We start from the raw sequence: 26,316 nt of genomic DNA on the forward strand, positions 1-26,316 counted from the left end.
AGTGGAGAGGGAGCCAGTGCCTCCTCCCTTGCATGGGTGGCCTTCAAACAGACCTAATTACTTCTGGTTTTGCATGAAATTGATTTCCATGCAAGGATGCTGAGTTGCTGTGTGCATTTCTAATGGCTTTTTTCTCTTCTCTCTCTCTCTCTTTTCTATTTCTGCTTTCTGCTTGCCATGAAAACACCTCGACAGATGTCAATCATATTTCAGGTAAGTGTTGCTTTTGCTGAGCTGAAAGGCTGCTCTTCATGATGTGGTGGTGGGCAGGAAATCTCATCCCACTTCCTGAGAGCGTACAGATCAAATCTTCATACTGGACATCACAGGGTCGGGATTGCAAAGTGTTTGCAAAAAGGAGAGCTTCATAGTATCAAAGGTCACAAACTTTCCTCTTCAAAGAGTACGCTGTGTTGGTCAGTTAAAGGGATGTTTTCTGCATGAAAATTACATTGAAAATGGTTGCTTGTGCTGCTAGTTACCTGGCATTGAACACTGCATTATATACAGTTTATTTCTGATATATTTGTGTGTAGTCTAGCATACAAATATAGTTCAGTCATTTCCTTCTTCAGCTGCAGTCTCTCCATTTGGTAGTCCACTGACAACCTGTTGAGTTTTCTTTCTGCTAACAAAGGGGTGTATTGTTGTTGGTTTATTTTAGGTGTTAAAACCCAATGAGTACCTTTCTGGCCGAATGTGGATGTGTGATCTTATTTAGGTATCAAAAGTTTACTATATGACAGGGCAAAAATGATGGATTTAAAAGGAAAAAAAAAAAAGAATATGTGTTTTGTGTGCTTGTTTATCTGGAAAGTTTTTCCATCAGGAAGTATTTTACCACAGAGAACTCCAAACCTCTCTCCCCAGGATCCTCTCTCATTGCCAAAATGGTCTGAGTCCCCCGACACCAGCTGCAAGGGAAATTGCACTAGAGGACTTGACACTGTAGTCCACATCCTGTTGCCACTGAAGTTAAGAAACTAATTTTTACGTCATGCTCAGGGAGCCCCAGCGTGGCTTACCATTATGTGAAATGGCAGTGAGAGCCCAGGGAAGCAGCTGGCATTGCCCTGGCTGGAGTGGGATTATGAGAGAATTGAGGCTATTTTCTGTCTCAGCTTTCTGCATAACTTTTACTAAACTTGACCTGGATCTGGAATGAGTTTTCCATTCAATTTGCTTCTTTTCTACACTTGGATAATCAGATTTTCAGCTGGCAAGAGTGGGGATGGAAGTGGCCAAATGGCAAATGCTGCCTGGCCTGCTTGGAGAGAAGGGATCTCTCAAGTGTAACATTGAATCTTTTCAGTGACCCATGAGACTGAGAACCCTTCTCTGCCCCAGTCTGAGGTGTCCAGGAACTTTTGTCTCCTCTCGGCGGGATCTGACAGGACACGCACCAAGGGCTCGGAGTCACAAGTCTCTCCAACGAATCCTGAGGCTGTTGTTGTCTGTGGCAGAGGAGGATGGTTGGGTTGGGAAGCATGGCCTTGCTATGCTCTACCATTAGCACACATGATATTCTGCCACAAATAAGCATTGTCTTGAAGAGCATCAGGGCCATCTCCAAGGCCTGCACAGGCTGCAGGGGATGACGGCATCAGTAGTAGGGGTCCAAGCGGAGGTGGCACAACCAGGACAGGACTATGCTGCTGTTAACTGTGAGCACCCTGGGGCAGTCCATCCTTCTGCTTCTGAATGGGCTCTTCTGCCCCACTGCCATCTTATTCTCATAATTTATATGCTTGGATGTGCATTTTTTTATTTTCCCCATCACTCACGCACACGTGTTCTTGTTCTCAGGACTGCTGTGTGCTTTCCCACGTGAATTTAGTCACATGTGCATGCTTTTTTCCATGTCTTCTTGCACTCGTGTATGTTTGCAGCCTGACAACTGCCCACATCTCATTACTGGGCTCTGTAACTGCTTACTCCCATGCAGTCTAATCTCTCTGCACTCCTCCTGGGGAGGATGCTGTCACTGCTGCATAACTGGGCAGCAGTATGGACTACCAGGAGGGTTTGGTTTTGTACTTCCTCTCTCCTTGACTGTGCAGAGGCTTTCTTCCTATTTGCCCATCCAGCTGTCTCTATTGTGAGGACAGAGCCTTGGGCCCCTGTCAGAATGGTTACTTTAAGCATCCACTGTTTGAAAGACAAATCAGGGATTTTATGAGCTAGTGGTAACTATTTATCCACAGGCAGCAGAATGGCTGTAAAGAGACCATTGATTAACTGGGTATTTTTTATTGTGGAATATACTGGTTAGAACTAATTCCCTAGTAAGAGAAGGTAGCTGTAAATAGGCTGAGGCTGGCAGCAGTGGGAACCACAGAGCTCTGCTGGGTGCAGTTCCTGCAACATGCAAAGAAGCTGGTCTTGTTCAAAGTAAACAGAAGTGTGTTGTATGAGCCTTTTCTGGCTGCATGGTCTCTGCTTGTGAAGAAGGGGTCCTCCAGCAATAGGGGCTGGTGTGCTATGCTCTTTTCAAGAGCCAACTGAAGATCCCATCTGAGTTATTTCACAACTGAAAGGAGTTTCTCAGATGTTAGCCTAGCTGGCCTGCAAATATTATGTCCCCTGTCACAAAATAAGACCGCTGCATTGTAAACAGCAAAGTCAAGTATTTGGAGCTGGGCCCTGGAGTTGGAACTGTTACTGTCTGTACTCAGCTAGGTCACTGACTTACTGTGTCATGTAGAGGAGAAATAACTTTTCCTTTCAGAACTTCATTTTTCCCTTTGGGATTATAGCTACAGCCTCACCTGTCCTTCACAACATGCTTAGAGTTCTTGGGCTGAACATTATGGAGATTAAGAGCCTTATTACAGAAGTTAAGTGCCTTTCTTGGAGAGCAGTATGCGGCACAGACCAGAATGGATGCCCCTGTCACCTCTGCACAATACCTACCCCTTTCTTTGCACCTTCTACTCATTGCCAGTGGTCCAGGTTGTGGAAGACAAATTGTTGGGAAAAACCAAGTAGAACAAGGGCAAGTGACATGTTCTGTCCCAGTTAGTTTTTTTAGTAGAAGACTATGTGCAGGAGAAAGAACTAAGTATGGATCCGTGGTATTATGGTAACTGGAACTGATGCGTGGGAGGTGCCAGAGTTTAAATAGTGCTTTTCCTATTCATGTCATGTTTATCCACTTTGTGGGGGAGATACTTGGATGTTCAAGGGGAGAAGGCTAAGAGATGAAGTTCTGGGCAGTTTGCCGTCACAATTTTACTGCTGACTACAGATTACATGAAACTGAATGGACAGAACCCAGTAGAAATGACCTAGTTATCTGGGGCCCTGAGGAAAAACTAGTTCTTGTTTGCCTGAACAAAGCCTTCATGAGGATACAGAGATTCGTGAAGGCACAAGCATGCAAATGCTTTTTTGGTCCAGCTCTTTAATCTTTCAAACCACATCTTTTAATGCTTCTTTCCCTTCTTCATGTCAGGGCTGCTGTTTTCCTCTGTCTCCCTAACTCCACATCGTCATTTAAGTGTACATGTGTTACTTTCTTCAAGCTGAACTCTGCTTTTTGGGCATGAAAATGTGTGAATTGTGTTTGAGCCCATGTGAAGTTTCCTATTCATAGAAGGTACTAGGTCAAATTAAGAATCCATCCATGCCGTTATCTTCAGTTCCACTCACACAGGTTTTTGAAACCACTTTGTAAAGGCTTATGTTCTTCATCACAGATACTACCATTGTTTTTATTCTTGCATGTTCTTTGCACAGACACTGTCCTCAAATCTAATTCTCTTGCACTGAAACATGTTGCTGTTTGCAACAATATGGCAGTAGTGATCGCCGGGGTCAGAGCAAGAATTCATCTAGCTCAGAAGCATTTTTTTATGAAAACAGGAGCTTTGGAAGAAACTTTGTTAGAATGGTTTTGTCCTGATGCACCTTTGTGGTTTCTGGTAGTCTCTGTTCTAAGGATTTTCTGACCTGATACTGCATCAAGATCATGGTGTTGCTGCTGGATGTATTTTCTCTGGACATATCCAGTCTTTTTCTTACTTCACTTACGTTTTTTAACTCCACAGTATCCTGTGATAACAAGTCCCATTGTTTAATCATTCAAAAGTGAAATGTGCTTTTCACTTATTTTTTACACCTGTTACTTGAGAATTTCATTTAGTGACTCTTTTTCCTTGCGTTCTGACAAATAGGGGAAAAAATATTCCCTGTTCACATGGTTTGTATTATTTGGGATTTTACCTCTATCATATATGTTCTCAGAGGTGTCTTTTCCAATCTGAAGAATTCTATTCCATGCCTAACAGTTCTTCTTTTCCCAGCTTGTGCACCCACTTGATCAGGTGCTTTGATTTGCAGTGGTGCACATCATCTTATGCATCAGCAATAAAATGCATTCACCCTCAGGTCTTGCTACCTGCACACATTCTTTTGTGCATGTGGCCATTGTTGTAAATACTCTCATGTTTATTTTGATGCTTTCAAACACCACTATGTTTGAAAGCACAGAATAGATTTCCTACAAGTATTGTGACATTGCAGCTCTCTGTATGTGAATACTTATAGGAATATGCCTGTTTCTGCTACGGGGGAAAGGAGTTAGGATGGTTTGATCACTATTTCTGCCCAGACATGTTGGGGTAATTGACTTCCTCTTTGGCCTCTACCTTGTGCTTTCACTGCTTTGATTACTCAGAGTAGGTGCCACTCACCCTGACTCACTGCCTCTGATAACAACAAAACCTATCCTGGAACTACATAGCTGAGGAAGCAAAGGGGATGGAAAAGAGGAGCTAGCACAGCTGTTGTGCGTAATTGGATTGGAAGTGGGCCTCCGGCTACAATAACAAAACTGTACTCCTGGCTGGCCTCACTGCTGGGGCCTGCGAGGAGCCCCTTGGCTGTTGTGCATATCATAGTTGAATCAGACAAAAATGACTGCTCCCCAGTTTGTGCTGCAGCTTTGCCCAGTTAGAAAAAAACAGGCACCATGTATGCCAGCAGTCAAGGAATCAGGTCAGTCCTCTTGGCAAAGCTGACCTGTCTATCGGGTAAGAGATTCCATTAGAACGATTTTTTTCTCTTCTCCTGTTATTCACATCTCTCAAGACAAGGGTTTTGCTTCTTCCTCTAAGTCTTTGGCCATGCTGGAATGTCCTGTTTTTGGTACATGGGGACCCTTAGGGAGTCTTCCTTGGTCTTTGGGTTTAAGAAAACCTCAAGATGCCTTCTTTAAGAAGGACCACATGGAAGACGAGGGACTTGTCAGTTCTCCTGCTAACTAAAAAAGAGAAATGCTGATGGAACTTCCTATCCGAGCCTCAGTTAGGAGGCTCATATGGGAAAAAAGCCTCTTTCTTAAGGAATTACTAGTTTCAGGAAATTAGGAAAGGAGGTGTTAACAACAGACTCCATTACTCATCAGAGTGCTCTTCTCCATAGATGTCATTTTATTTTTGCAAGAATCCCCGGTTTACGTGTTCTTCCTTTACATGATTTCTCTTCTGTAAAGGATTTGAGGCATGATGCCCTGCCTCAGACATACATTAGTCCTGGCCCTGTTATTGTTTGAATGGGTCATGGAACCTGGTACCCAGGAAAGGATCCTCTGTCCTTGGAGAGAGCTGGGCTGCAGCTGCTGCCTGACAGTCTCTCTTCCCATTCGTTAAGAGCTTTTGGGCTTATAATCTGGCAGCATCATTAAAAGGGAAATACTGAGGCTGCCCGTCTTAACAGAGCAATTCAGAAGGGCATGCACACCCAGGCACGTGAGCACACCCCCAGAGCATGGGCCCAGTAACACAGGACAACCTATAATTAACTAGATGAAGGAGTCCATCTCTCTTTGTTGTTGCAGTCATTTGTCACTCTCAGTGTTCTGTATTCTCCCCACCTTCTTGGGTTTTGTGGTTTTGTGCCAAGTAACCAAATGTGGTGCTGGGAAGCCACGGTGGGGACGAGGTTCAAACTGCCTCTCAGGTTTCCTTCATTTTCTTTTCCACTCTGAAAATTGGCCCTGGTAAATCCTTAAAGATGAAGACTGCTGTTTGACTACATTGCTCTTTCATATCACTGTACTCTGAAGCTAGTTTTAGAAATGTCCTTCTGGCTTTGTAAGAATCCAGTGTTGGCCCTTGATACTTTGTACAATTAGAGCCGCTTCATTTTACTATTTCAGTATAGATGGTTCACAGTTGTGGGTTTTGTTTTTTTTTTAATGTAGTTCTTTGAAGTGCTACATTGAGATCAAGGATGGTTAACATTAACCTTTAGGAAAATAATATTGCTACTAGGTTAAAGAAATATCAAAAAACCTCCCAGACCTAAATAGGAAGAGGCAGTTGTGGCAGGAATAAATCATGGCCAGAGAGCAGAGTTTATATGTGTGTCTGCCCTTGGCAATGGATGTATTATTTTGATAACAAGCCAACATTCTGAAGAAGCAGGCTACTTTCTCTTCACATTACTGCTGAAAGTCTGCAGGAGCTGGGACTCCAGAGGCTGAGCACAGGCAGATGCTTATCATTATCTAGGAGACTTGTTGAGAGGCTTTTTCTGAAGCCATGCACTTGTCCTTATTATCACTCACATGTGAAGCAAGTCACCAGATTCCTGACTTAGAGAAAAAAATTCTTTGTGGACAGATAAGCTATTTATTTTGAGGATTTCCTAAACCTTTTCTGGAGTACTTGCTACCCACCATTTTTTGTTGGGCAGCAGTTATGCCCAGCCAGTAGATTATTATATAAGAATGACTAGATTGGTTTAGAAAAAGCACACAACTCCTTGACCATTGTGGCTCATGCAGGTTTTTGTCCACCTTTTCCCTCTTCTGCATTGGCTGGGTAGCCAGAAAGGCTTTAATCAGGTTTTCTTGTTGAACAAATCTAAGATTAAAAGGAAATAATGTTTTACCTGGATTTAGGTGGACACTCAGATTTTTTCACGGAATTCCCCTGGAATGGGGTGGCTATTGGCACAGACACTGGTTGTATATGTGAATAAGATGCCCTTCATTAAGCATCCTGACCTTGCTGAAAGCTTTCCTAGCTTTTATGGTTGATGCCCCAGTAGCATGGTGGTATGTGTCCCCCAGATCTGGCAAAATCTGGTCTAGTTTGCAGGTCTGAACAATTCTCACACCTCTTGCACTGTTTTGTTGGGTGCCCCATTAGTTTACTGTAGTCCTGTAGCAAGTCCTGCTCCGTGCCACCTTGAGATGGCTTTGACTTTTATGATTTGAAAACACTTTTAGTATCTTGTCATATCTTGAAATTGATGTAAACGTGAGACAATGATGTCAGTTCACGTTTCCTGTGTTGATTTTACGTGACTAATTTGGGGCCTTTGTTAACATGCCGCAAATGTCACAGATTTTACTTCTCAATGGTTGAAGGTTTGGGTTGTTAATGACATTTTGTTAGAGATAAATACACTCATTTTCACTCCTACCTTAAATTACAAGGGAAGAAAATTTTCAGATGAGCAAAGCTGATATTTTATTATTTATATTATTATTCAAGCTAATAACGAATCTGGAGTTTTGTTGTGTTAAAATAAGGGCCTGTGTCAGTGGACAACTTAAGACGTAATTTTTTTTTTTTTTTCTGTATCTCCAAGCCAACCCTCCTTTTTCTTCCTACTTTAAAAAGGAAAAAGTAGCACTGGGGAAGGAGGGGCATTCGTTTTCATTAATCTCCCTACTTCCATTGCTCAGTTGGGACTGGAGAATCAAGATGTACATACCATACCACTGCTCCTGTTATATTTCAAATTTGTCAAGAAGCAGAAAGAGTCAGAACATTTCTTCGGGAGACTTTCTTCTGCAGGCATTTGAACCAAGGCCAACCCAGGGGCCAGAATGGTGGGTACGTTTGGGGGGTACTCCAAGTCCTGGTCTGCAGGCTCTAGGCTTCACCTGGCTGATGTGCCCGACAGATAGGGCACACAGCATTTGCCTTCTGATAAGGACAAAATGGATGTTGACATTCCTGACATTTTAAGATTTTTGTAGCTCCTCTAAAGCCGGTGGGCTCCGAGTACTCAGTGAAGGGGTCTTGCAGTATGATTTAGGATGTTTAGTACAGGCTCTTGCTTTGAACCCTCTCTGGAGGTTTCTCTTGGTCAGTGTCCCATCTCCTGTCAGTATGACTCCCCATCAGTGTGCCTGTTGGTGCTGTGCCCCTTAGCCATGGCTTTCCTTCCCCATGGTGTATGAGGGCTCAGGCCTTGGGAAACCCTGTCTGTGCTCAGGATCTGATGTTCCCTCACTGTTCGGCCAGTTTCAGCTGCATGTCATACTGACACCTTCCTGCCTTTTCTCCTTTTTCACCATTGGTACAAGGTCTCTGTGCTTTGTGGGTCCTAACAGTTATACTTTTGTCATCTTGTTTTTTTGCAGTGCTTTTTACAGTGACTTTCAAGTGCCCATTTGGTCAGACCTAAGGTTTTCCTACCAAGAATGATGGGGTCAGTGGTCATAAGTAGAGACAAATTCAACCCACTCTACTAGCAGAGCAAAATGAGTCAGTAAAATTATATCCTGTAATTTAGACCAGAAATATGTCCTACAGTATCAAATCTGCTATGTGTATTTATAGCTAAAAAAAGAAATAAGTCTAAACCTATGTTGTGTTTCTGATTATTTTTTTAAATCCACATTAATCTTTAAGAACATTAAGATATTTGCATTCCTTAGACTGTACAATTATTAATCCCCTTATCTGGCTTGGAGTTCTCTGTGGGTGAACGTATTCTTGGGATGATCTGGATGTTAGATTTCTTCAGCAGGCGCAAAAGGAAAATACCAAAGAGAAAGAGGAATAAACAAATTCAAACTCAGCATACTACTTGTTGAAAATTCTCATTCTAATGAGTTCATTTGACCTCTCAGTCTCCGTGAAATTAAAAAAGTCACAGCCCTGTCTGATGAATAAACTGACTTAGGATGGAGGGTGTGTGTGTGAGTGCATATGTGCGAATCAAAATCCCTGGCATATTAAGTGCTGCAAGAGGTAGATGTGGAGAAGGACTCAAGCTGAGGGAAGAAGGTCAGGGGATCAAGTCCGAAAGGGGCCACCCACAGCTTGAGTGGGTAGGACTTGATTTTTGTTATCTTAGTTCTGTGATGTTGTGTGTCACAAAATTAACTAATGGATCAGTTGAGACTTAATGGATTGGGCATGAATATATATAAAATAATATCAAAACAATATTTGTATGAATTCAGTTGTACAGTATTCAAATTTTAACATATTAGTAGTTTGGATTCTAGCCTATTTGAAAATTTAGGCAAGAAATTAATTTGAATTGAAACAAACAAGATTTATACCAGAGAGAGTTATCAGTCAGAGACTGGAGCAGCCCAAGTGACCACCACATCTTCATCTACAGAGTGGCTGTCACTGCTGAGGTGAGCTATGCTGCTTTCTGAAACCGAAAAGTAGCTTTAGCTATAAAGCCACAAAAGAACATGCTGCTCTTGGAAGCTGAATGTCTGGTTCTCCCCAGAAAGAAAATGGAGTAGTATTAAAAATAGGTTACAGGTAACTAACTTTATTACTCCTCAGCAGGTCTGGTGCACTGGTGCCTAATTGATAAATGCAAGCAGTGTTGATTCGCTCTAAAAATACATGCCGAAGCCATCAGTGTTCAAGAAGGAGGATAGCTTTGTGTGTGTGTGTTTAGCCCACATGTTTTGTCTGAAGCAGATGTGGTGGGATCATGGCCTCCCTTTCACTGACCACTGCAGCCTTGAATTTTAAATCAGTAGCTGAGAAGTATTTTTGTGGCTCTCCGGCAGAGTGAATGCTCCCTGCAGAGCTCCAGTGCTTTCCTAGCCCATTTAGCTGTACTGGTGTGCAGTGTCTCTGGAGTCGCTCCCCAAGGGATATGGTGAATGTCAAATGCACTTCTGCAACTACCAACAGTTTTTTTCTACCTAAGACACATGCTTTCCTGCTCAGTGTGGAAAGCAGTACTTCCATATGTTTGTGTCCTGCATGCTACATCCATACTTGGTCTAGCTCAAGTATGTGAGCTCCAATCCTGAGAAGTATTGGATTGCAAGACCAGTGTGCATGGATATTGCTGCTTCTTTTTCTGGTTTGTTCTTTTTTTCTTACTTCCTATCTCTCTCTCTTTCAAAGGCCTCTCACACCTGATGATGAGTGAACAAGGTAAGTCCTTTGATTTTCTCTTTGTTTCAGTCACTGATCATGAAAGAGCTTTCTCCCTGCTGTTTTTCTGGACTTTACATGACAAAAGCAACTAAGCCTAGTGGGTGCCAGTCAAGCCATTTGTATTTTTTCCTGTGTCCAATGAGCTATGGCTACTTGTCAGCCTGGGACTCAAGTGCCCAGGAGGGAGCATGAAATAATTCCATGGACAGTAAAGAGGTATGCATCCCCCTTTCATGCCATCCACCAACTATTTTATTTTGCCATTTCTTTCTTGTTTTGCCAGCTCTAATGATTCCCACTTCTGCAGGGTAAATACAGACCTCAATGTGGGTCTTTCTTTTTCAGAGTGCAATTATTAAAAAAAAAAAAAAAAAAGTAAATAGCCCTCATGGCATGATTCTAATTCATTCTGAATCCTGAGCAAAATTGCATATAATGGCCTGTAAGCCCTGTGTCTGCAATTTAAAATATTCAAATATGCATAGATCAGGATGGTTTAGAAAAAGAACAGGGCTCTCCCCACTTTAGGCTACAAATGAGATCTAGGCCTGTATCAGAGTTCACATTTTAGTACCTCAGCCGGGACTGTGTTACAAATCTATTGGCTGTGACATGATGGGATCATTAGTCCCATTTTGTATTATGGGCATAATTTGGGGAGCAAAAGCTGGTGAGGAGAGGTGAGGTGAGGAGAGGGGTGATTATGTTTCTCTCTGACAGTGTGAGTGTCTTGCCAACATGACGGGGGAGAAGTTAGGGAGCACTGGTGATGGAGTTAGCTCTGGTGATGCATTCTAGTCTTGCAAATGCAGGAGTAAAATGGTTGAAGATACAATGTGAGGTGTGTGCACATTAGTGTGTGCACTAGAAAGACCAGACCAGATGTCTATCTGTGGGGAGAAAATATGAACTTTGACTCTAAATCCTGCTGAGGCTTTCCTAAGCTAGATGTACACGGTAGTGCTTTTACCATTAAGTGAACACGTTTCTGAGGTTAGGCAGTCCAAAGAGTTAGTAAGATGCAACACAGTGCCTCTGAAGACTGAAGAGTAATTAGGTGTTGAATGAAAGAGATATGATTTCTATGTATCTCAGTGGAATGTAGAAAAGCTTAGGATATAATCACTTTTTATTCTTTAGTTCAAGACAGCTTTCACCTCTGAGGTCATGAAAGCTTAGGAAACAATCAGCAGTGAAGTTGGGGCTCACTCTTCACTTTCTGTACTGCTTAGCATCCCTATTTGGGGAAAGATAAGTAAAGAGGGCTCTTTTCTGGGTGCATGTCAAGACCATGGTATTTGGCATGTGGAGCATCTAGCTGAGCTCTGGTCAACACTGAGTTCCTTCTCTATCCCTACTTAACTGCTCAATTGGACTCATGGCTCTCTTGAAGGAGCATCCAGTAGATATGTCCCTTCAGCATGTCATAGTTCCTCAGGATACAGCTGAGTATGGCAAGCCATTGACAAAGAAAGGATAATGGCATGTTGGGAGGGATCAGTACAGCTAACTTGCATGGCCACTTTTATTCTCAGTAACACTGAACGTATCTTTGTAGCAGTCTGTGTTTTAGCACTGGATTATATAAACAGATGCACTTGGCCATTTAAATTACAGGTAGCAACCCAGCTTGCTCATGAAGACTTGCATGACCTCTTCAGGCCTATATGATTGGCATCAGCCCTTCTATACTCCCTTGCCTGGCAAAAAAATGTGAAAACTATCAGCTTCTGGCAACTGCAGCCACCCATATTTATCCATGAGGCATTAGGGAACAGCGGCTTCTCTTTTTTTTTTTTTGCCAACCAGCTCACAGATATTCCCTTTTGATAAATATTTACCCTCTATAAAACTATAATGGATATAAACTATGTAAATGTATATGTGTGAGTAAATATGCAATGTCAACATTATATACAAATACATTAGCTCTGGTAGGTGAAATGTGTTTAGCAAATATATTACCATGAGATTATTTTTTTTTTCTGTCCTACTCTGTTGTTTCCCTTGCTATTTTGGTTTCGACATGGAATGAGGCACATCACTGTAGTGCTGTTGCATGAGGGGTTTGCATTTCTCGGGAGAAAATCAAATTAAAGCCAAAGGGCTTAACAAGGCTGTTGCTGGTAGTACTGTCAGTTGTTCAAGCCTTGCTTTGTGCTTCAGTTGTGGTGTGTCTCCTGGTTTTCCCTTGAAATTGTGTTTTGTTGGATTTGGTTGCTACATAAGTATTCTTATTTCCTTGTATTTGCAAGTATGGCCAGTGACATAATTTTCTGTTTTTTGTGTTTCCTCCTTTTCTTCTCTTTTGCCTCCTCCATGATGGACACCCCCCTTGTTCCTCTTCTTAACTGGACACACACCTTCCTGTCTGTAGGTAGAAGTAAAGGTAGAGATTGCATTCTTTCTAACATTTCATTGCTTGTAAAATGTTTGCCAATGGGCAAATTGTATTTTTATGAATGTGGTTCATGTTGGAACTTAATGCATTTACTTTTAAAAGTCTCTTAATCTTTTGTGTTGAATTATGGAAGAAATATTTATTAAGATGAATCCTTTGAGGCCTTCTTAACAGATGTTATTTTCTCCCTGTTCACACCAAGTATGGGCTGTGCAGTGCCAGACTGTCTGTAACTGGTGATGCTGGGGCGCAAAGGGACCGCCAGTTCAGTCAAAGACAGAGCCAGAGGCCAGTGAGCTGGTAGAGCTGACTCTCTTACACTGGAGTGATGACACTGCTGGGAAGTGGGACTTGGGCTTGTCCGGTACCCTTCAACAATGGAAGTCTTTGAGCTATCATTTCTCCTCCCAGCTCTGCTTCCCGACTTCTCTGTTAGTGAAAAGGCATTTTTCAAAGAGAAATTGAGTTGCAGTGAGCTGCAGAGGAAACAGAAATGATCAGCACTGCTAAACAGAGGGGTCCATTTCCTTTGCAGCTCAGTACAGCACAGGGCATATAAGGCTGCTCTGGAGCTCTAGCTTGCTCTTCAGCAATTCACACCTGTCTTTAGCATGCAGAGGGCAGTCATCCATCCCTAATCAAAACTGTCAAAAAGGCAAAATGCTGCAAACCTGCTGTGGGTCTCCAGTGGGACTGGAGGGAAGGGTGAAGATTAATTGATAAATAGAAGCACTGCTCAAGGAAAATCCATTTCTTTGCCTTCTTTTCCAATGAGATAGATGAAAAGGTTGTTTTATGCTGAGGCTTACTCCATTTCAACAAAGACACTGCTGAAGAATCCGATCTATTGATCATCATAATTTGAACACGTTGGAGGATGTTGGGTGTGCCCATGCCAATAAGACACTGGGGGATGAAATGACTAATTGTGCTACTATGAATTTGGGAGGATATGAGAACTCACAGGATTTGTTCATAGTGACTTTCCCTTGAGGCGCAAGCAGCCTGTGCTCAGTGATCACTCCTGTAATGCCTGAATTCTTTGGAGGACAATGGCATATTAAATACTTTTTCTTCATATAATTCCTTTTTCAGGTGCCCTGCTTTCTTCTAACAAGTTTATATTGTTGAATTCTCTGTGATGGGGTGCATCATGTAACCAGTATTTGTTGTTCTTTGAGGTTGAAAAAATATTCCAGTAATTAGTTTCATAGCTTTTCTATCCAAAGTTGGATGGTGGAGGGTAATACATAAGCTGCACTCAGAGCTATCTTCTTGTGTCTTGTGAACATCAGAACATAATAATCACGTATATACACTGTAGAAAATGTGGGAACCTAAAGCTGTAAGCACACCATACAAAATGTTACTGTGCCTCAACACAGCTGGCAATAATTGAGTTAGCTGATGTATGGATTAGTGTGATTTAAGGGTCGATGCAGATCAGGGTGAGACTTGGGTGGTGTGATATTGGCTCATATTGCTTTTCTTGTGTGGCATTTGTGCTACAGGCCAGTCTGTGCAGGACTAAACTGTAAGTCTTTTCTGAAGCAAAGCTCCCAGTTGAGCCTGTAGGAATGAGTATTATAATATATAGTCCACAATTCATTCGTATGCACTGAAACTTAATTTGTTGTGTCATTGAGTGAATGTTGTTTCACTTCCCAGCTACTTGTAGCTTTTAGCTCTGCTTACAGAAAGTGACTTCATCAGAGAGCCATCACTCTGTATGAAAAATGGCATATATTCAAAGGGCTCATGCGGTGTAATTTTGACCCCTCACATGGCCTTCAGCTCACGGAGAAGGTGGTACTGGATGCCTTAGTGATTGTACCTGGAAAGTTCATCTTTTTTGGCATTCTTGTAGTTTTCAGTAAAAATCGGCAGCCACTCTGTCTGCCACATAGCCAAAGGATATGATATATTTGATTTCATAAAAGCTCTTCACAACGTATAGCAGTAATCTAGTAATCATAATATAATATAATATAATATAATATAATATAATATATATAATTTGTTCTCTTGGACAGCCTTTGTTAAGGAAATGATGATTTGCCTTTTTGCTACCTTTCACCATTCTCTCATATATGTAGTGGGTTTTGTTTTACCGTAACTCTTGGTTTGGATCTGGCTTCCATTGAGGTTCATGCCCCCTAAGGAAATTGGCTGTATTCCTGGTGGGACTCCACTATTTTTGGCGAATGAAGCCCTATATCTTAGCAAAAGTCACATTGACTTTAGTGGGCCAAGATTCACACAAGTAACTGAGGAATCCCAAATGTCCTCTCTAACACAAAGGATGCCAGTGAGGTGTGGATGGTTTCTTAGTGTTCACAGTACACCTCTGTAGTGCTTATGCAGCCTGCAGATTCCTGCTGCTTCTTTACAGCAGTGGCCTCCTTCCCCTCAACAGTAACTGTGCTAGGGATGAAAAACTGCACAGCTGCACACTCATTTTCAACATGTAGCAGGTTTTTTCTCAGAGAGAAAAGAGAGAATACTCACATATTTAATGGGTGGAACATTTTTTAATGCATGTTGTGTAGACCAAAGGCTGCTGGCAAATTCCACATGTGGTTCTCAGCATTGCAAAATCAGATTATCTCTCTTGGTCTTAAATGCTCTTAACCCAAGTAGGTCTTTTAAGTCTTGTAATGTTCAGCATTGCTCTTAGTGAACAGTGTGAAGTTATTTCTTTGAATTGTTCAATAATATTGATCAGAAGGTAATGGTACAGAAAAAAATGAAATAGCATTTGCATGCTCAGATAGAAAGAAATGACTGGACCTTACTGATCTGGAAAATAATTTTGAGGAGTTCTTCACCAGTAATACCATTAGGATTCGTATTGGCTTGTATCAGAAACTGTGGCCAGCAAGACTAAGGAAGTGATTGTCCCCCTGTACTCAGCACTGGTGAGGTCACACCTCGAATACTCTGTTCAGTTCTGGGCCCCTCATTACAAGAGAGAGAGTGAGTTGCTGGAGTGGGTTCAGAGAAGGGCAGTGAAGCTGATGAAGGGCCAGGAGCACAAGTCTTACGAGGCTGAGAGAACTGGGATTGTTTAGTCTGGAGAAAAGAAGGCTCAGTGGATACATTAATGTTCTCTACAGCTACCTGAAAGGAGGCTTCAGCAACTGGGGTGTCAGGTTCTTCTTCCAAGTAACAAGCAATAGGACGAAAGAAAATGGCCCCAAGTTATGCCAGGGGAGGTTTAGATTGGATGGTAGAAGGAATTTCTCCCCCAGAAGGATTGTCAAGGATTGGAATAGGCTGCCCAGGGAAGTGGTTGAGTCCTGTAGGTATTTAAAAGACATGTAGATGTGATGCTTAGTGACGTGGTTTAGTGGTGGACTTGGCAGTGCTAGGTTAATGGTTGGACTCAATGATTTTAAAGGTCTTTTCCAACTTAATGATTCTGTGTTTTGAGAGTTATGTGAATAAGTCCATCTGAGTGGCCAAGAGTTTATGCAAATGTTAGTGAAACATCAGTAACAAATCATTTGTGCTCTATAAATATCTAATTACACAAGCAGAAGAAACAACACTACACTAATCTTGCCAGCCTTGGCAGTGTTTTTTAATTTCTGCTTTGTCCTATAAAATATCTTAATATTTGGGTTTTAAATGTGACTATTGTATGGTTTTGGTTTCCACAATTATAGTCCTTTCGTTAATACTTTTAAAATATTGGTATTGGGTTTGTTTTCATTTTGGTGGGAAGAAAATCCTGTATTGTTAGAAGGATGGTGATTCTGAGTTTTAACTTTCCTCATACTGACTGTTTAAAAAATAAATAATTTCATTTTATGGTTAGCAAATACCCAATTTGTAAAACCTCTTTAATAGAATCAGTGCCCCTTGAATGTAGATGTCCTTCTCCTGGAATAATTTTTTGTAAGCCTATTTTTGTTGCTGGTTTTATATTTTATTTAGGGAAGAAACAAATACTTCAATGTAGTTCTTATAAGCCTAATTAGAGATGATTGATAGTTGATGAATTTCAAATGTAAGATACCGGGAACATTTCTGTAAGGCATTCATCCTATTTCTTTATATTCCAGAGGTGATGACATTTTCTGAACTTTGGTGAATGGAACCTCTTAAATGTTGAATATCAGCTAATGCAAAGGAATAGATATCTTAGAAGCATTTTTTCTTTTTACTCCTCTTTGTAATGTATTTATGAAGATAGACAAATGAGAAAATAAACAGGACGTTTCTGTAAATTATTTATTGCTTGTGCATATGAGCATGTGTGTTTACAAATAATGTGTTTAAATAAAATATTTCATAATGTGTTAAGCATTTTGTAGTTCATAAGCAATTTATTTTTTTCTTACACACTTTCTTTCTGCCTTATTTTAAAGCAGTTTCTCTCTAACATCTGAATAAACAGCTTCATTGGCTTTCATTTTTATTAAGAAGAATGATTCCTGTGAGAGTTAAAGGCATTGTGGTCATGCTGTGTGCAAACAGGAGCTAAAATATTGTCCTTTTATGCTGTATTGTAGTCTTCTGGTATTGATGAGGCTCAGGTTTCACTGTGCCCAGAGAGAGTGTTTAATTGATATCATTAAAAGGCTTTTTTTATTTCTGCTGTTTTCTTCATTTGAGGCATTCAGTGATGTGTAGAGATGCAGAGGTAGCAAAACAGTCCATATGCTTTGTAAAAGGCAGACTAATAGCACTTTTGATGGACATCTGATTTTTAAAGTGCCGTATCTTTCATTAAAATTTACATGGAAAGTAAGGACAAGCACAGTGACATGAAAGCTAATGCAAGTTGCACATCTTGACATAATAACAATCACAAGAAACTGGAGATCCCAGATGGCAGCTTGGCCTTTGCCATCCTTTTAATAAGCTACTAACTGCTAATTATTGCACTCTTATGGGCAAGTTAATTTACTGTTGACTCTTAAAGAGACATTGTGCCTTTTCTTGGCGTTTAGGTTTTTCAGTTTAGATTTGAGAGTGTTTTTTCCCTGCAGGTTGGAGTCCTTCCAACGGACAGTAACAAAGAGGCAAAGAAGCAGAGAAGGAAATGGAACATAATAAGCAATGTTTTCTTTGATAATAGCAGAATATAGGCTGTGGGTTTTTCTGGGGCATGGGTTTAGAGCTGAAAGGACACCAGAATGTATATTAGATCCAGGATTTAGATTTTGTATTTAAAAGAAAGCCCTTCCTGCAGAGTTAGTATTATTATTAAAAATAAATAGATGCCTTTCCCCTAAATAATTGAAGCTTCAGATTCTGAAAATGAGATTATCTAGAAATACAAAATCAAAGTTGGAGGTTCATTTCTGTTGCCAGAGATGATTTGGAGGTAAAATTTCAGCTCACAGTTCTAAAAGCTAAAACATCTACTGTATTTTTGGAAAAAAAATGTTAATTTTAATGTTACTTACCTGGTTGTCATAATACAGGGAAGGAGTGGTATCTGTAAACCATACAATTTTTTAAAGTGATCTTTTTTTTCTTCCAGTTGAAAGGGACATTTTGTAATGAGGCTGGTCAGGGAGAAGTTTTGATCTAAGAACCTATTTAGGAATGAAGGAACAGCTGCAGTTTAAATGGACTCTAATTCTCACAGTTAATGCTGTTTTGTGAATGCATGATTCTCTGTGATAACATTTGGAGGAGTGATGGTGGGTAATAGCTTATTTCCTGGGCTTTATGGTAATGCAGCAAAGTGGTGATAATGCCATCAGGAACTGAAATAGACCCTTGTCACACACATCAGACAGCCCTGCAAAAATATAAAACCCAGTGGAAGAGGGCAGTTTTCCTGTTTTAAGGCTCGTTGTGGCCTTCTGTGGACAACAGTGATAACATTATGGTATTAACACTTCAGAAAGTATGTGCTGTGTAAGCTGGATCTTATGCATTAAGAGTAAGCACTTAGAAGCAGCAGCCTTATTTGCAGTGTTTTACCACACAGTAAATATTTTGACTAGAGATTAGTGGATAACATGCCATACAAATGGTTGTAAAACTATTACTGTGAAGAAGGTCATGCTTTCTCAAGTCGTCGGATATAACTCACCCACTATCGTCTCTGTCTGTTATTAAGTCATATTTAATGGTGTGTGATTTTCCCCACATCAGTATTCCAATCTTTGATTCTGTTTTTGGCAATGCACCATTGCTACTCGCTGATCTTCCTGTGATACCCACCACCTTTCATTTATTTGGTCTTACCTCTTCCATGGAGCTGGAGCTCCTTCTCATGCTGGCTTTCATTTCCGCATTTGTTTCAAGGGCCTTGATAGTTCAGAGTGCACATATCCAAATAGAAATCAGTACTGATAGTCTATGATATAAGGGAAGAGAATAGAAAACATCACTACAGATAGCAAGGAATCAGGTGTGAATCCAGCACTCACAGGTTGTAATGTATTCAAATTGACTTTGAAGCCTTTTTGTTTCAAAATTTACGTTACAGATGACTTATCCTGCAAGTTGCTGTGCTGAAGGTACTGTGCTCCCTAAACAGCTGGCAAAGCCCATAGAAATGCAAGGATGTTTTGCAGCTGGTAATGTATTGTGTACCTACAGGGATTAAGACCCAAATTCTGTTATAGCAGGATTTTCTGTGAGATGTTGGTCTAATACTAGGTATGCTTCATATACCAAGAGGCTTGATGTAATGGTATTCTTCATTGCGCTGCAAGGATTTTATTGTGGTATAACTGATATTGAAGCAGAGGAGATGCGCTGATGTAAAAGAAATAGTGCAGGGAAGAATGTGGCTCTGAGACTGTTCCAACACTGAGGGATTCTGTATCATTCTTGCTAAATGATGGCCTTGATGCTCCTCTTGCTAAAGTGAAAGACTGCAAAGCATTTAATAGAAATGGTCCTTTACCAGCACTACTTTGTAGGGAAAAGCTTTAAACAGAACTGGTACTTTGAGAATTTGTGTACACAGTTGTCACCATTAAAAAAGTCAGCAGCATTTGCCAAGCAGTACCACACTGTGGTGCCTGAGATAGCGCTTTTTCTCCTACAGTAGAGCAAGAAGAATGTAGTATATGTAGGTAAGTGTTTACGATTTGATTCTGTCAATTGCATGCATGTTAATTGAGCTTTTCTCTCAAATCACAGGTTGATTGGGGAACTGCTTGTGGGTCAGATTATTTCTAAAGCAAAACACGATCCCTTTTTTGACCAAATTCTTTGCACTGAAGACTCAAAAGAGCCCCATTTCAGTATTTGTTTTAAAATCATATGGCTCTGTGATTGTTAGCAGTGGTAACAAAAATGTGTAATTTGAATGTTAAAATAATTGTATTTCAAAAGGAGCTGTGGTCTTGTTAGGTATGGTGGAATTGTATTAAGCCAGCATTATAAAGCACACACCTTTATTCCCTCTAATTACTGGTATATTAATAATGACCAGGTTGATGATGAATGTGCTGATCACCAGCTGGGATCAGACAATTACATTTGATTATGTAAAGAGTTAGTTCCTATAAGCCTTGAAATATTAAAACTTGGCTAGAATAAATATCACTGAAGAACCTTTGTCTTTTACATGTGTATTCAGCTGCCAGTTCTCTGAGCAATTCTTGGTTCATTCGGTAATGTTGGGAATCAAACTGTGAACAGTTATTTTCCAGCCCTGTGAATGTTGATAAAAGGATCTTGCATAGCTGTTGGCTTGTCCTGTGAGGGGAGAGCACGTTGCTGCATCGCAGCACAGGGATTACAGACTCTCGCTTAGTTCTGCATTAAAGATGCTGCAAGCTTTTATAAAAGCCAGGGCAGCACCTAGCATCGCTGTGCATTTGCATTTCATGGCTCTGACAAAGGGCACATGCGTTTCAGGCACCAGTGCCTTGCAGGACTGACCAACTCTACCATCCAAAGGATATATTTATCCGGCCGTTTTCAACTACACATATTTAATTTGGATAGTCTTACTCCACAGACAGTCTCAGTGAAGTCTGCAGGCGTGTAGGGCAAGCTGCTTTCTGCATCTGTTTTTTATCTTTCATTTTACCAAATTATATTTTTTCCTCCAGAACTTGTTCAGTTCCTAAATATCCATTGATCTATCTTTCCTCTATTGCTGAATTGCTGAAAAGACACATAACTTTTGTTCTGTGTCTCCTGGAATGCTGTCATAAAGAATACTTTCTGGCATTGATCATCTACAGTTTGAACAGAATATAATTTTGGCACAATGTGACAGACCATTTATGCCAGACTGTGGAAAAATTCTTTTCCTAAAGTTGGAAAAATCAGAATGTACAGACTGTGAGGCTCTCTTTAAAAATGACTTGCTGTACTTAAGGTACTCAACTCCAGGCTTAGCATTTCAATTTCTCAGGCAATTTTTGTATTACTAGATATGGTACAGGAGACATCATTAGCAATATTTTTTTGCTACGTTCTTGTACTTTATTTGTTCTATCTATTGACTCCATCTTTAAAATAGATGTGCTTTAAGAGAAATCTGTGGACGCTTCATTTCCTCCTGTGGTGCACCGTATGTCCATAGTGAAATGAATGTATTATATGGTGGATGTGCTTATTATATTGTCAGCCAAAAGTGCAGCTTTTTTCTGTTAGTGCCAGTTCCCTTTGACTTCCGAAATACTGGGCTTTTATGTCTTTTTCTTGGGTGGGGGGAAGAGAAGAGTGGGGAGATAATGTCTGATTTTCTTTCTTTTTGTCTCCTAAGGTACTTCTATTTAAGCCAGTATATTTTCTTACTAATTTTCTCCTTCAGGTGTTTGCTATCAGTCTGCCGAGTTAAAGTTTGTGCTATTCCATCAGGCAAGTTTGGTAAATGTTGATCAGTGCATGAAATCAGTTCTTAAATGGTTGCAAAATTGCCTTCCTTCAGACTGTTTTGATCACAAGGGCTTTCAAGTGTCAAAGTCATTTGGAGAACTAGATAGATAAAATGCATGAGCACTAAGCTTTTTCCAGGATAGAATAAATAAATGTGTTTTCTACTGTGTGCTCTGCCTTTGATAGTGATTTGTTAAAAGGGAAAAAAAGAAAGGCAATGATATTAAATATTTACAAGAGTGATTTAGTTGTGTAATCTTGTGCTATGCATCCCTGTTTAATAGTGAAATCAGCTACTGCTGAAGTAAATGCCATTAAACTGGTAGTGCTGTGAAGGTCACTGCCTATACAATGTCAAAGCAATTTATAGAGAATAATGATTTTTGTCGGCTTTCCAATGTACCAACCTCCCTCCTTTTTGTCTTCTTTTCCAAAAATAACTGAAAAGAAATTTATTCAGGAATCACTTTCTCTCTGACTCTTTTCCCATCTGACTGATTCAGGAGCTTGAAACCTCTCTACAAGTTTCCCTATTGATGTCGTCAGTGGACAGACACTGATTCCTTCTTTCTGGCCTTGAGTGCGTTACAGCTCTATTTGCTGGGATTTCCAGTTGGCCATTTCTCAGCAGTTCATTTTAAGAGATGCTGAATTATGACCTTCACTCTTATGAATGGTTGCTTTTCTCCCCTGTGCTGTTTCCGGCCCTGTCTGTGACTCTCCTGAAATACACTTTTTTGTGTGCTGATTGTTTGTCATCAGTAGTGTGCATGTAGGGTGTTGACATCCCACCAACCTCCTGTCCTGACAAGTGTCTTATAAATGCTTGGAGTACATTTCTAAATAGCGTCATGCTTAATGGAGAGGCCTCACAAGTGAGAGGTGTGTTCTTCACTCTGCAGCTTGCTTTCCCTGTGAATTGTCAGGGCTTTTGTGCCTCTGCGACAGTGGAGTGGGGACAAAAGCCCTTCACCACTGCACAAGGAGGCTGCTGCATTGAGGCTTACAGAATGTCCTGAAAACAATACACTATGAGTACAAAATATTATCATTCAGCTTCACATCCATCCAGTAAGAAGGTTAATTATTTGCTTTCCTTGTTTTACAGTTGAATAAGCAGAAGCACAGAGAGATGGAGAGAGCTGGAGGAGAACAGGCAATAAATGTCAGAGTTCTCTTATCCGTTCCTGTTTCTGTAAGCACCAGTGCAATCTATCTTATAAACCACCAAATAACTTGCTTGTTCTACCAAGGACTCTCCCAATTAGATTCTACTTGCTAAAGCAATTCTCTAAGAAGATTAAAACTGTATTTATCTACTGATAAACATGTACATGACCGTAGAAATTGCAATTATATTTTGCTAAGAGAACAACACATACTCTGTGTGACAAAAATCTATGGAATGAAAAAACCCATAATGCAGAGGTGCCCTAGGTATACTGTGTAAGGAGTTTGCTGGGAAAGTACATCTGAGCACATGGATGTGGGTTTCTCCTTCGAAAGCATGAGTTTTAAGGGCAAGTGGAAAAGAAAGAAGGTACTTAAATAGTAAAGGAATGGAATTATTTTGTTTTCAGTTATGAGAAAGAAGGATGGATGTACAGCATCAGTAGTGGAAAGAGTGGGCAAATGGAATGAATGAGAACGGAAGCAGAGGGCAGGGCAGCAGGAGGTACTGTTATCTGGGAGGAGTGTCCCAGATAAGATGGTGGAAGAGGAATCAGCCATGAACATTGGTCTTCTGGACAGAACAAGGTGGAAAGATTACACATTAATATTTCTTTGCTGAATGTTAGGCAGCTAGGTATTACTATTGGTAGCTTATTTTGGTTCTGTGAGTTTTTTGTCATCTCATTCCCCAGTGCACACAGGACGAGACTGAAGCCTTCATTTACTGACATGGCTTTTCATGACCTTCTTCAGGCCCATTAGCAGACTTTTTATCTGTTGTGAAAGAGGCTAGTTCAGCAGGGCGTCTAGAATGGATGTGCACGTGCAGGGTTAATTCAGGCCTTGTGATTTCCTTTAGTCTGTTTTATCTGGTTCTTTGTCTCTTTTTATGCTAGTCTATGATTAGTATTGAGTTCTTCCCAGAATGCTGTCAATTATCTCACAGGTGAAAGGATTAAGAAAGAGCAGTGAGAATTACACTGGGATTAAATAAGACTGCCTTTGGAGGGTATTTGTGGATGTGAGGTTTTTGGTTTTTTTTTCTTTCTAAGCGAAGAGAAAGAAGAGAGAAGCCAGCTCAGCCTTCAGGTCTCTCTGGGGAGGAAAGTAATACCCTTGAATATGGAAAAGTAGCATCCCAGCTTGGGAGGAAGTCATGCTGAGAAAGGAAAGGTGGTGTTAAGGCACAAGATTTAGAGTCCTCAGTTCAGTTCTTGGTTGCTCTGATTTTGCTTCAGGCTGTTCTGGTTGCCTACAGTGAACCTCAGCTTGTCGATGTGTGAAATGGAAGCAGTGATAACTTTCCTATCTTCTGTTACATGAAACTAAATGACTTTGGTTTTGGGTAGTAAATACAAAAGGATCGAGTATTCCTCTCATGCCTCGTGCTGTGGTCATACATCCACCTGCATGATGTCAGAGGTGGTTAGGTTAGTGGTGGAATATTTCCATCTCTCCATTATCTTTTTGTAATAAGGAGGGCAGACACCATGTTGATAGAAACAGGGGGCTTAGCCCCCTGTTGAGATGAGAAAAGGAATTGCCCCATGGGACTGGCAGACCATGTATCCCAGACTCTGGAGGGGTAACACAGCTTGCGGGCTGGGCCATGCCGCACCTCATCTACAAACTGGCCTGGAGACTGGCTTGTGTTTGTACAGGGCCTAGCAGATGTCACTGCTGGTGGGAGCCTGGACTTTGGGTTGCAGTCCTGGGCAGAGAGCCGTCTTCACCTCTCCTGATTCTGGCACCATTAGGGTGCAGTGCAGCACTTCCTGAAGACCCTGAGTGAAGTTGTGCTTTGGTGTTGAGAAAGCAACTAATGCTGGGAAACAGGAGAGAAGTGATGGGAATGGGGCAATAGCTCCATCAGGTGCCCAGCTGAGTCTGTGCGTGATGGGAATAGCAGTACACAGGGTCCATGCTAACCTCAGTATTTCTGGAGGGGCTTGGGTGTTTCTCAGGAAGATATAGCAGCCCCACTTTCAAATGAAGTTGAGCTTGTGGGCAGTTTATTATCATAAACTGTCTGAGGAAAGTTTGTTTTTCACAGACTCATAGAATAGTCTGGGTTGGAAAGGACCTTTAAAGGTCATCTAGTCCAACACCCCTGCAATGGGCAGGGACTAGATCAGGTTGCTCAGACACCCATCTAACCTAGCCTTGAATGTTTCCAGGGATGGGGCATCTACCACCTTTCTGGGCAATCCAGTGTTTCACTACCCTCATTGTAAAAAATTTCTTTCTTCTATTTAATCTTATATCTAAAACCATTACCCCATGTCCTATCACTACAGGCCCTACCAAAATTTCTGTCCCCAAGACTAGTTGCAGTTCTTACTGGTCAAAAGAACAGACTGGAAGGATGTTCTCTGTTTCTACTCAGGTTAGCTGAAGCAGAGACAGGCAAGTTACCTTTTGGGTGCTGGCTTCCCGCCTTGGAGCTGTGGGCTGTGTCTTGCCTCTCAACCTGCTGCTTGCCCTTTGTTGCCCTGCCCTTGCTACTGTTCATACTTTGTGTTTTCCAACTGTATGTGCTGTCCTCATTCACTCAAGCCTTTCAGCTCTGTCCTGAAGGAATATGAACACAACAGTGACTACAGCTGTATCATCATTACCCTCTATGTTGCAGGAACCAAGAAAGGGCCAGTTAATGTTTGTTGTCATTGCTTTTGTGATAAGATGCCTGACTTTACTCATTCTAAGTTGGTGTCAGTTAAGAGTCAGGCGTCAGTAAAATGAGGTGTAAGTCGAAATAGGGAGATTGTTCCCTGTTGAGTCCACACAAAGAATTTGAATGGAGTTACTGCATGCACATTCCTGCGTGCTTTTTCAAGCTCCCTGATACTTGTTCCTTACCCCTTCACATAATTTAATTAACACTAATCTTTTACTCTTATAATGCAGATTTGTTGGCTTTGATTGGAGTGTGTTTGACTGATGAGGCACCTTGGGGACATGAGCAGAAAGTTCCCAAAGCTTTGGCTATGTAGAATATGATCTGGCAGAAGTTATAAATAACACTTTCCATGAGAATTACACTATCCCGATACTACTATTCCATAATAATTGCCCAAGCCTCTGTTCTCTTTCAATCTGGTGATCATTATTTCTGTTATATTTTTTATTCTGATTTTAATCTTAATATGTCAGTTTGTTTTACCTTGTTTGTCTTGATAGATAGCTGTGATTCAAAATTCTGTTTTGTTCCAAGTGTATTTTTATCAGAATAACCCTCAGTGTCTTTTGATTTCAAATATCTATGCCAAACACATTTTTATGTGCCTTTTTATGTTACCCTGCCTGAGTGACTAGATTTGGAGCTGTAGTACGGCTGTTTAGTCTTGCCCCACAGGTCAACCACACAAACCTTGATTTTGACTTGCTTTGACTTGTCATGCCCGATAATGCAGCACTGTGGCCCTCTGGCACCCTGATTGAGGACACTGATGCCACCCTACTGCAGGGACTCAGAGTGCACATCAGTCTGGACCTTCAGCAAGCAGAGGCTGGTGGCACGGTAGAGCTAGAAACAAGACACACTGGTAGAGCTGTGAACAAGAGGTACTGTGTAGTCACAGAGCACTAAGTATTTCCCACGTAACAGACGAAGAACAGAGATTGATTTTCCACAGAGACTGGGTGAACTACTAGTGCCAGCAATGGAGCCCAGGAGCTCAGATTGCTGTTGGCACAGAGCTTCTGAGCTGAGTGCGCTTTCAACTGAACACACTAGGTACAGCAAGTCACATCAAAGCCATATTTAGA

At 41.0% G+C, this 26,316-nt stretch overlaps 1 protein-coding gene across 1 annotated transcript in view; it reads left to right on the forward strand.

Moving 5' to 3' along the window:
- Positions 1-26,316, forward strand: part of NRXN3 (neurexin 3) — a gene marked incomplete at both ends in the record, with an annotated part of 1,004,347 nt that overhangs the window by 37,610 nt on the left and 940,421 nt on the right. Inside the window, 2 exons of the mRNA XM_080619336.1 lie at positions 196-213; positions 10,131-10,172. Of these exons, the coding sequence (XP_080475462.1) occupies positions 196-213; positions 10,131-10,172 (60 nt within the window). The remainder of the gene's footprint in view (positions 1-195; positions 214-10,130; positions 10,173-26,316) is intronic.

This window comes from Psittacula echo, assembly GCF_963264785.1.
Source record: "Psittacula echo genome assembly, chromosome: 5".
Taxonomy (NCBI): domain Eukaryota; kingdom Metazoa; phylum Chordata; class Aves; order Psittaciformes; family Psittacidae; genus Psittacula; species Psittacula echo.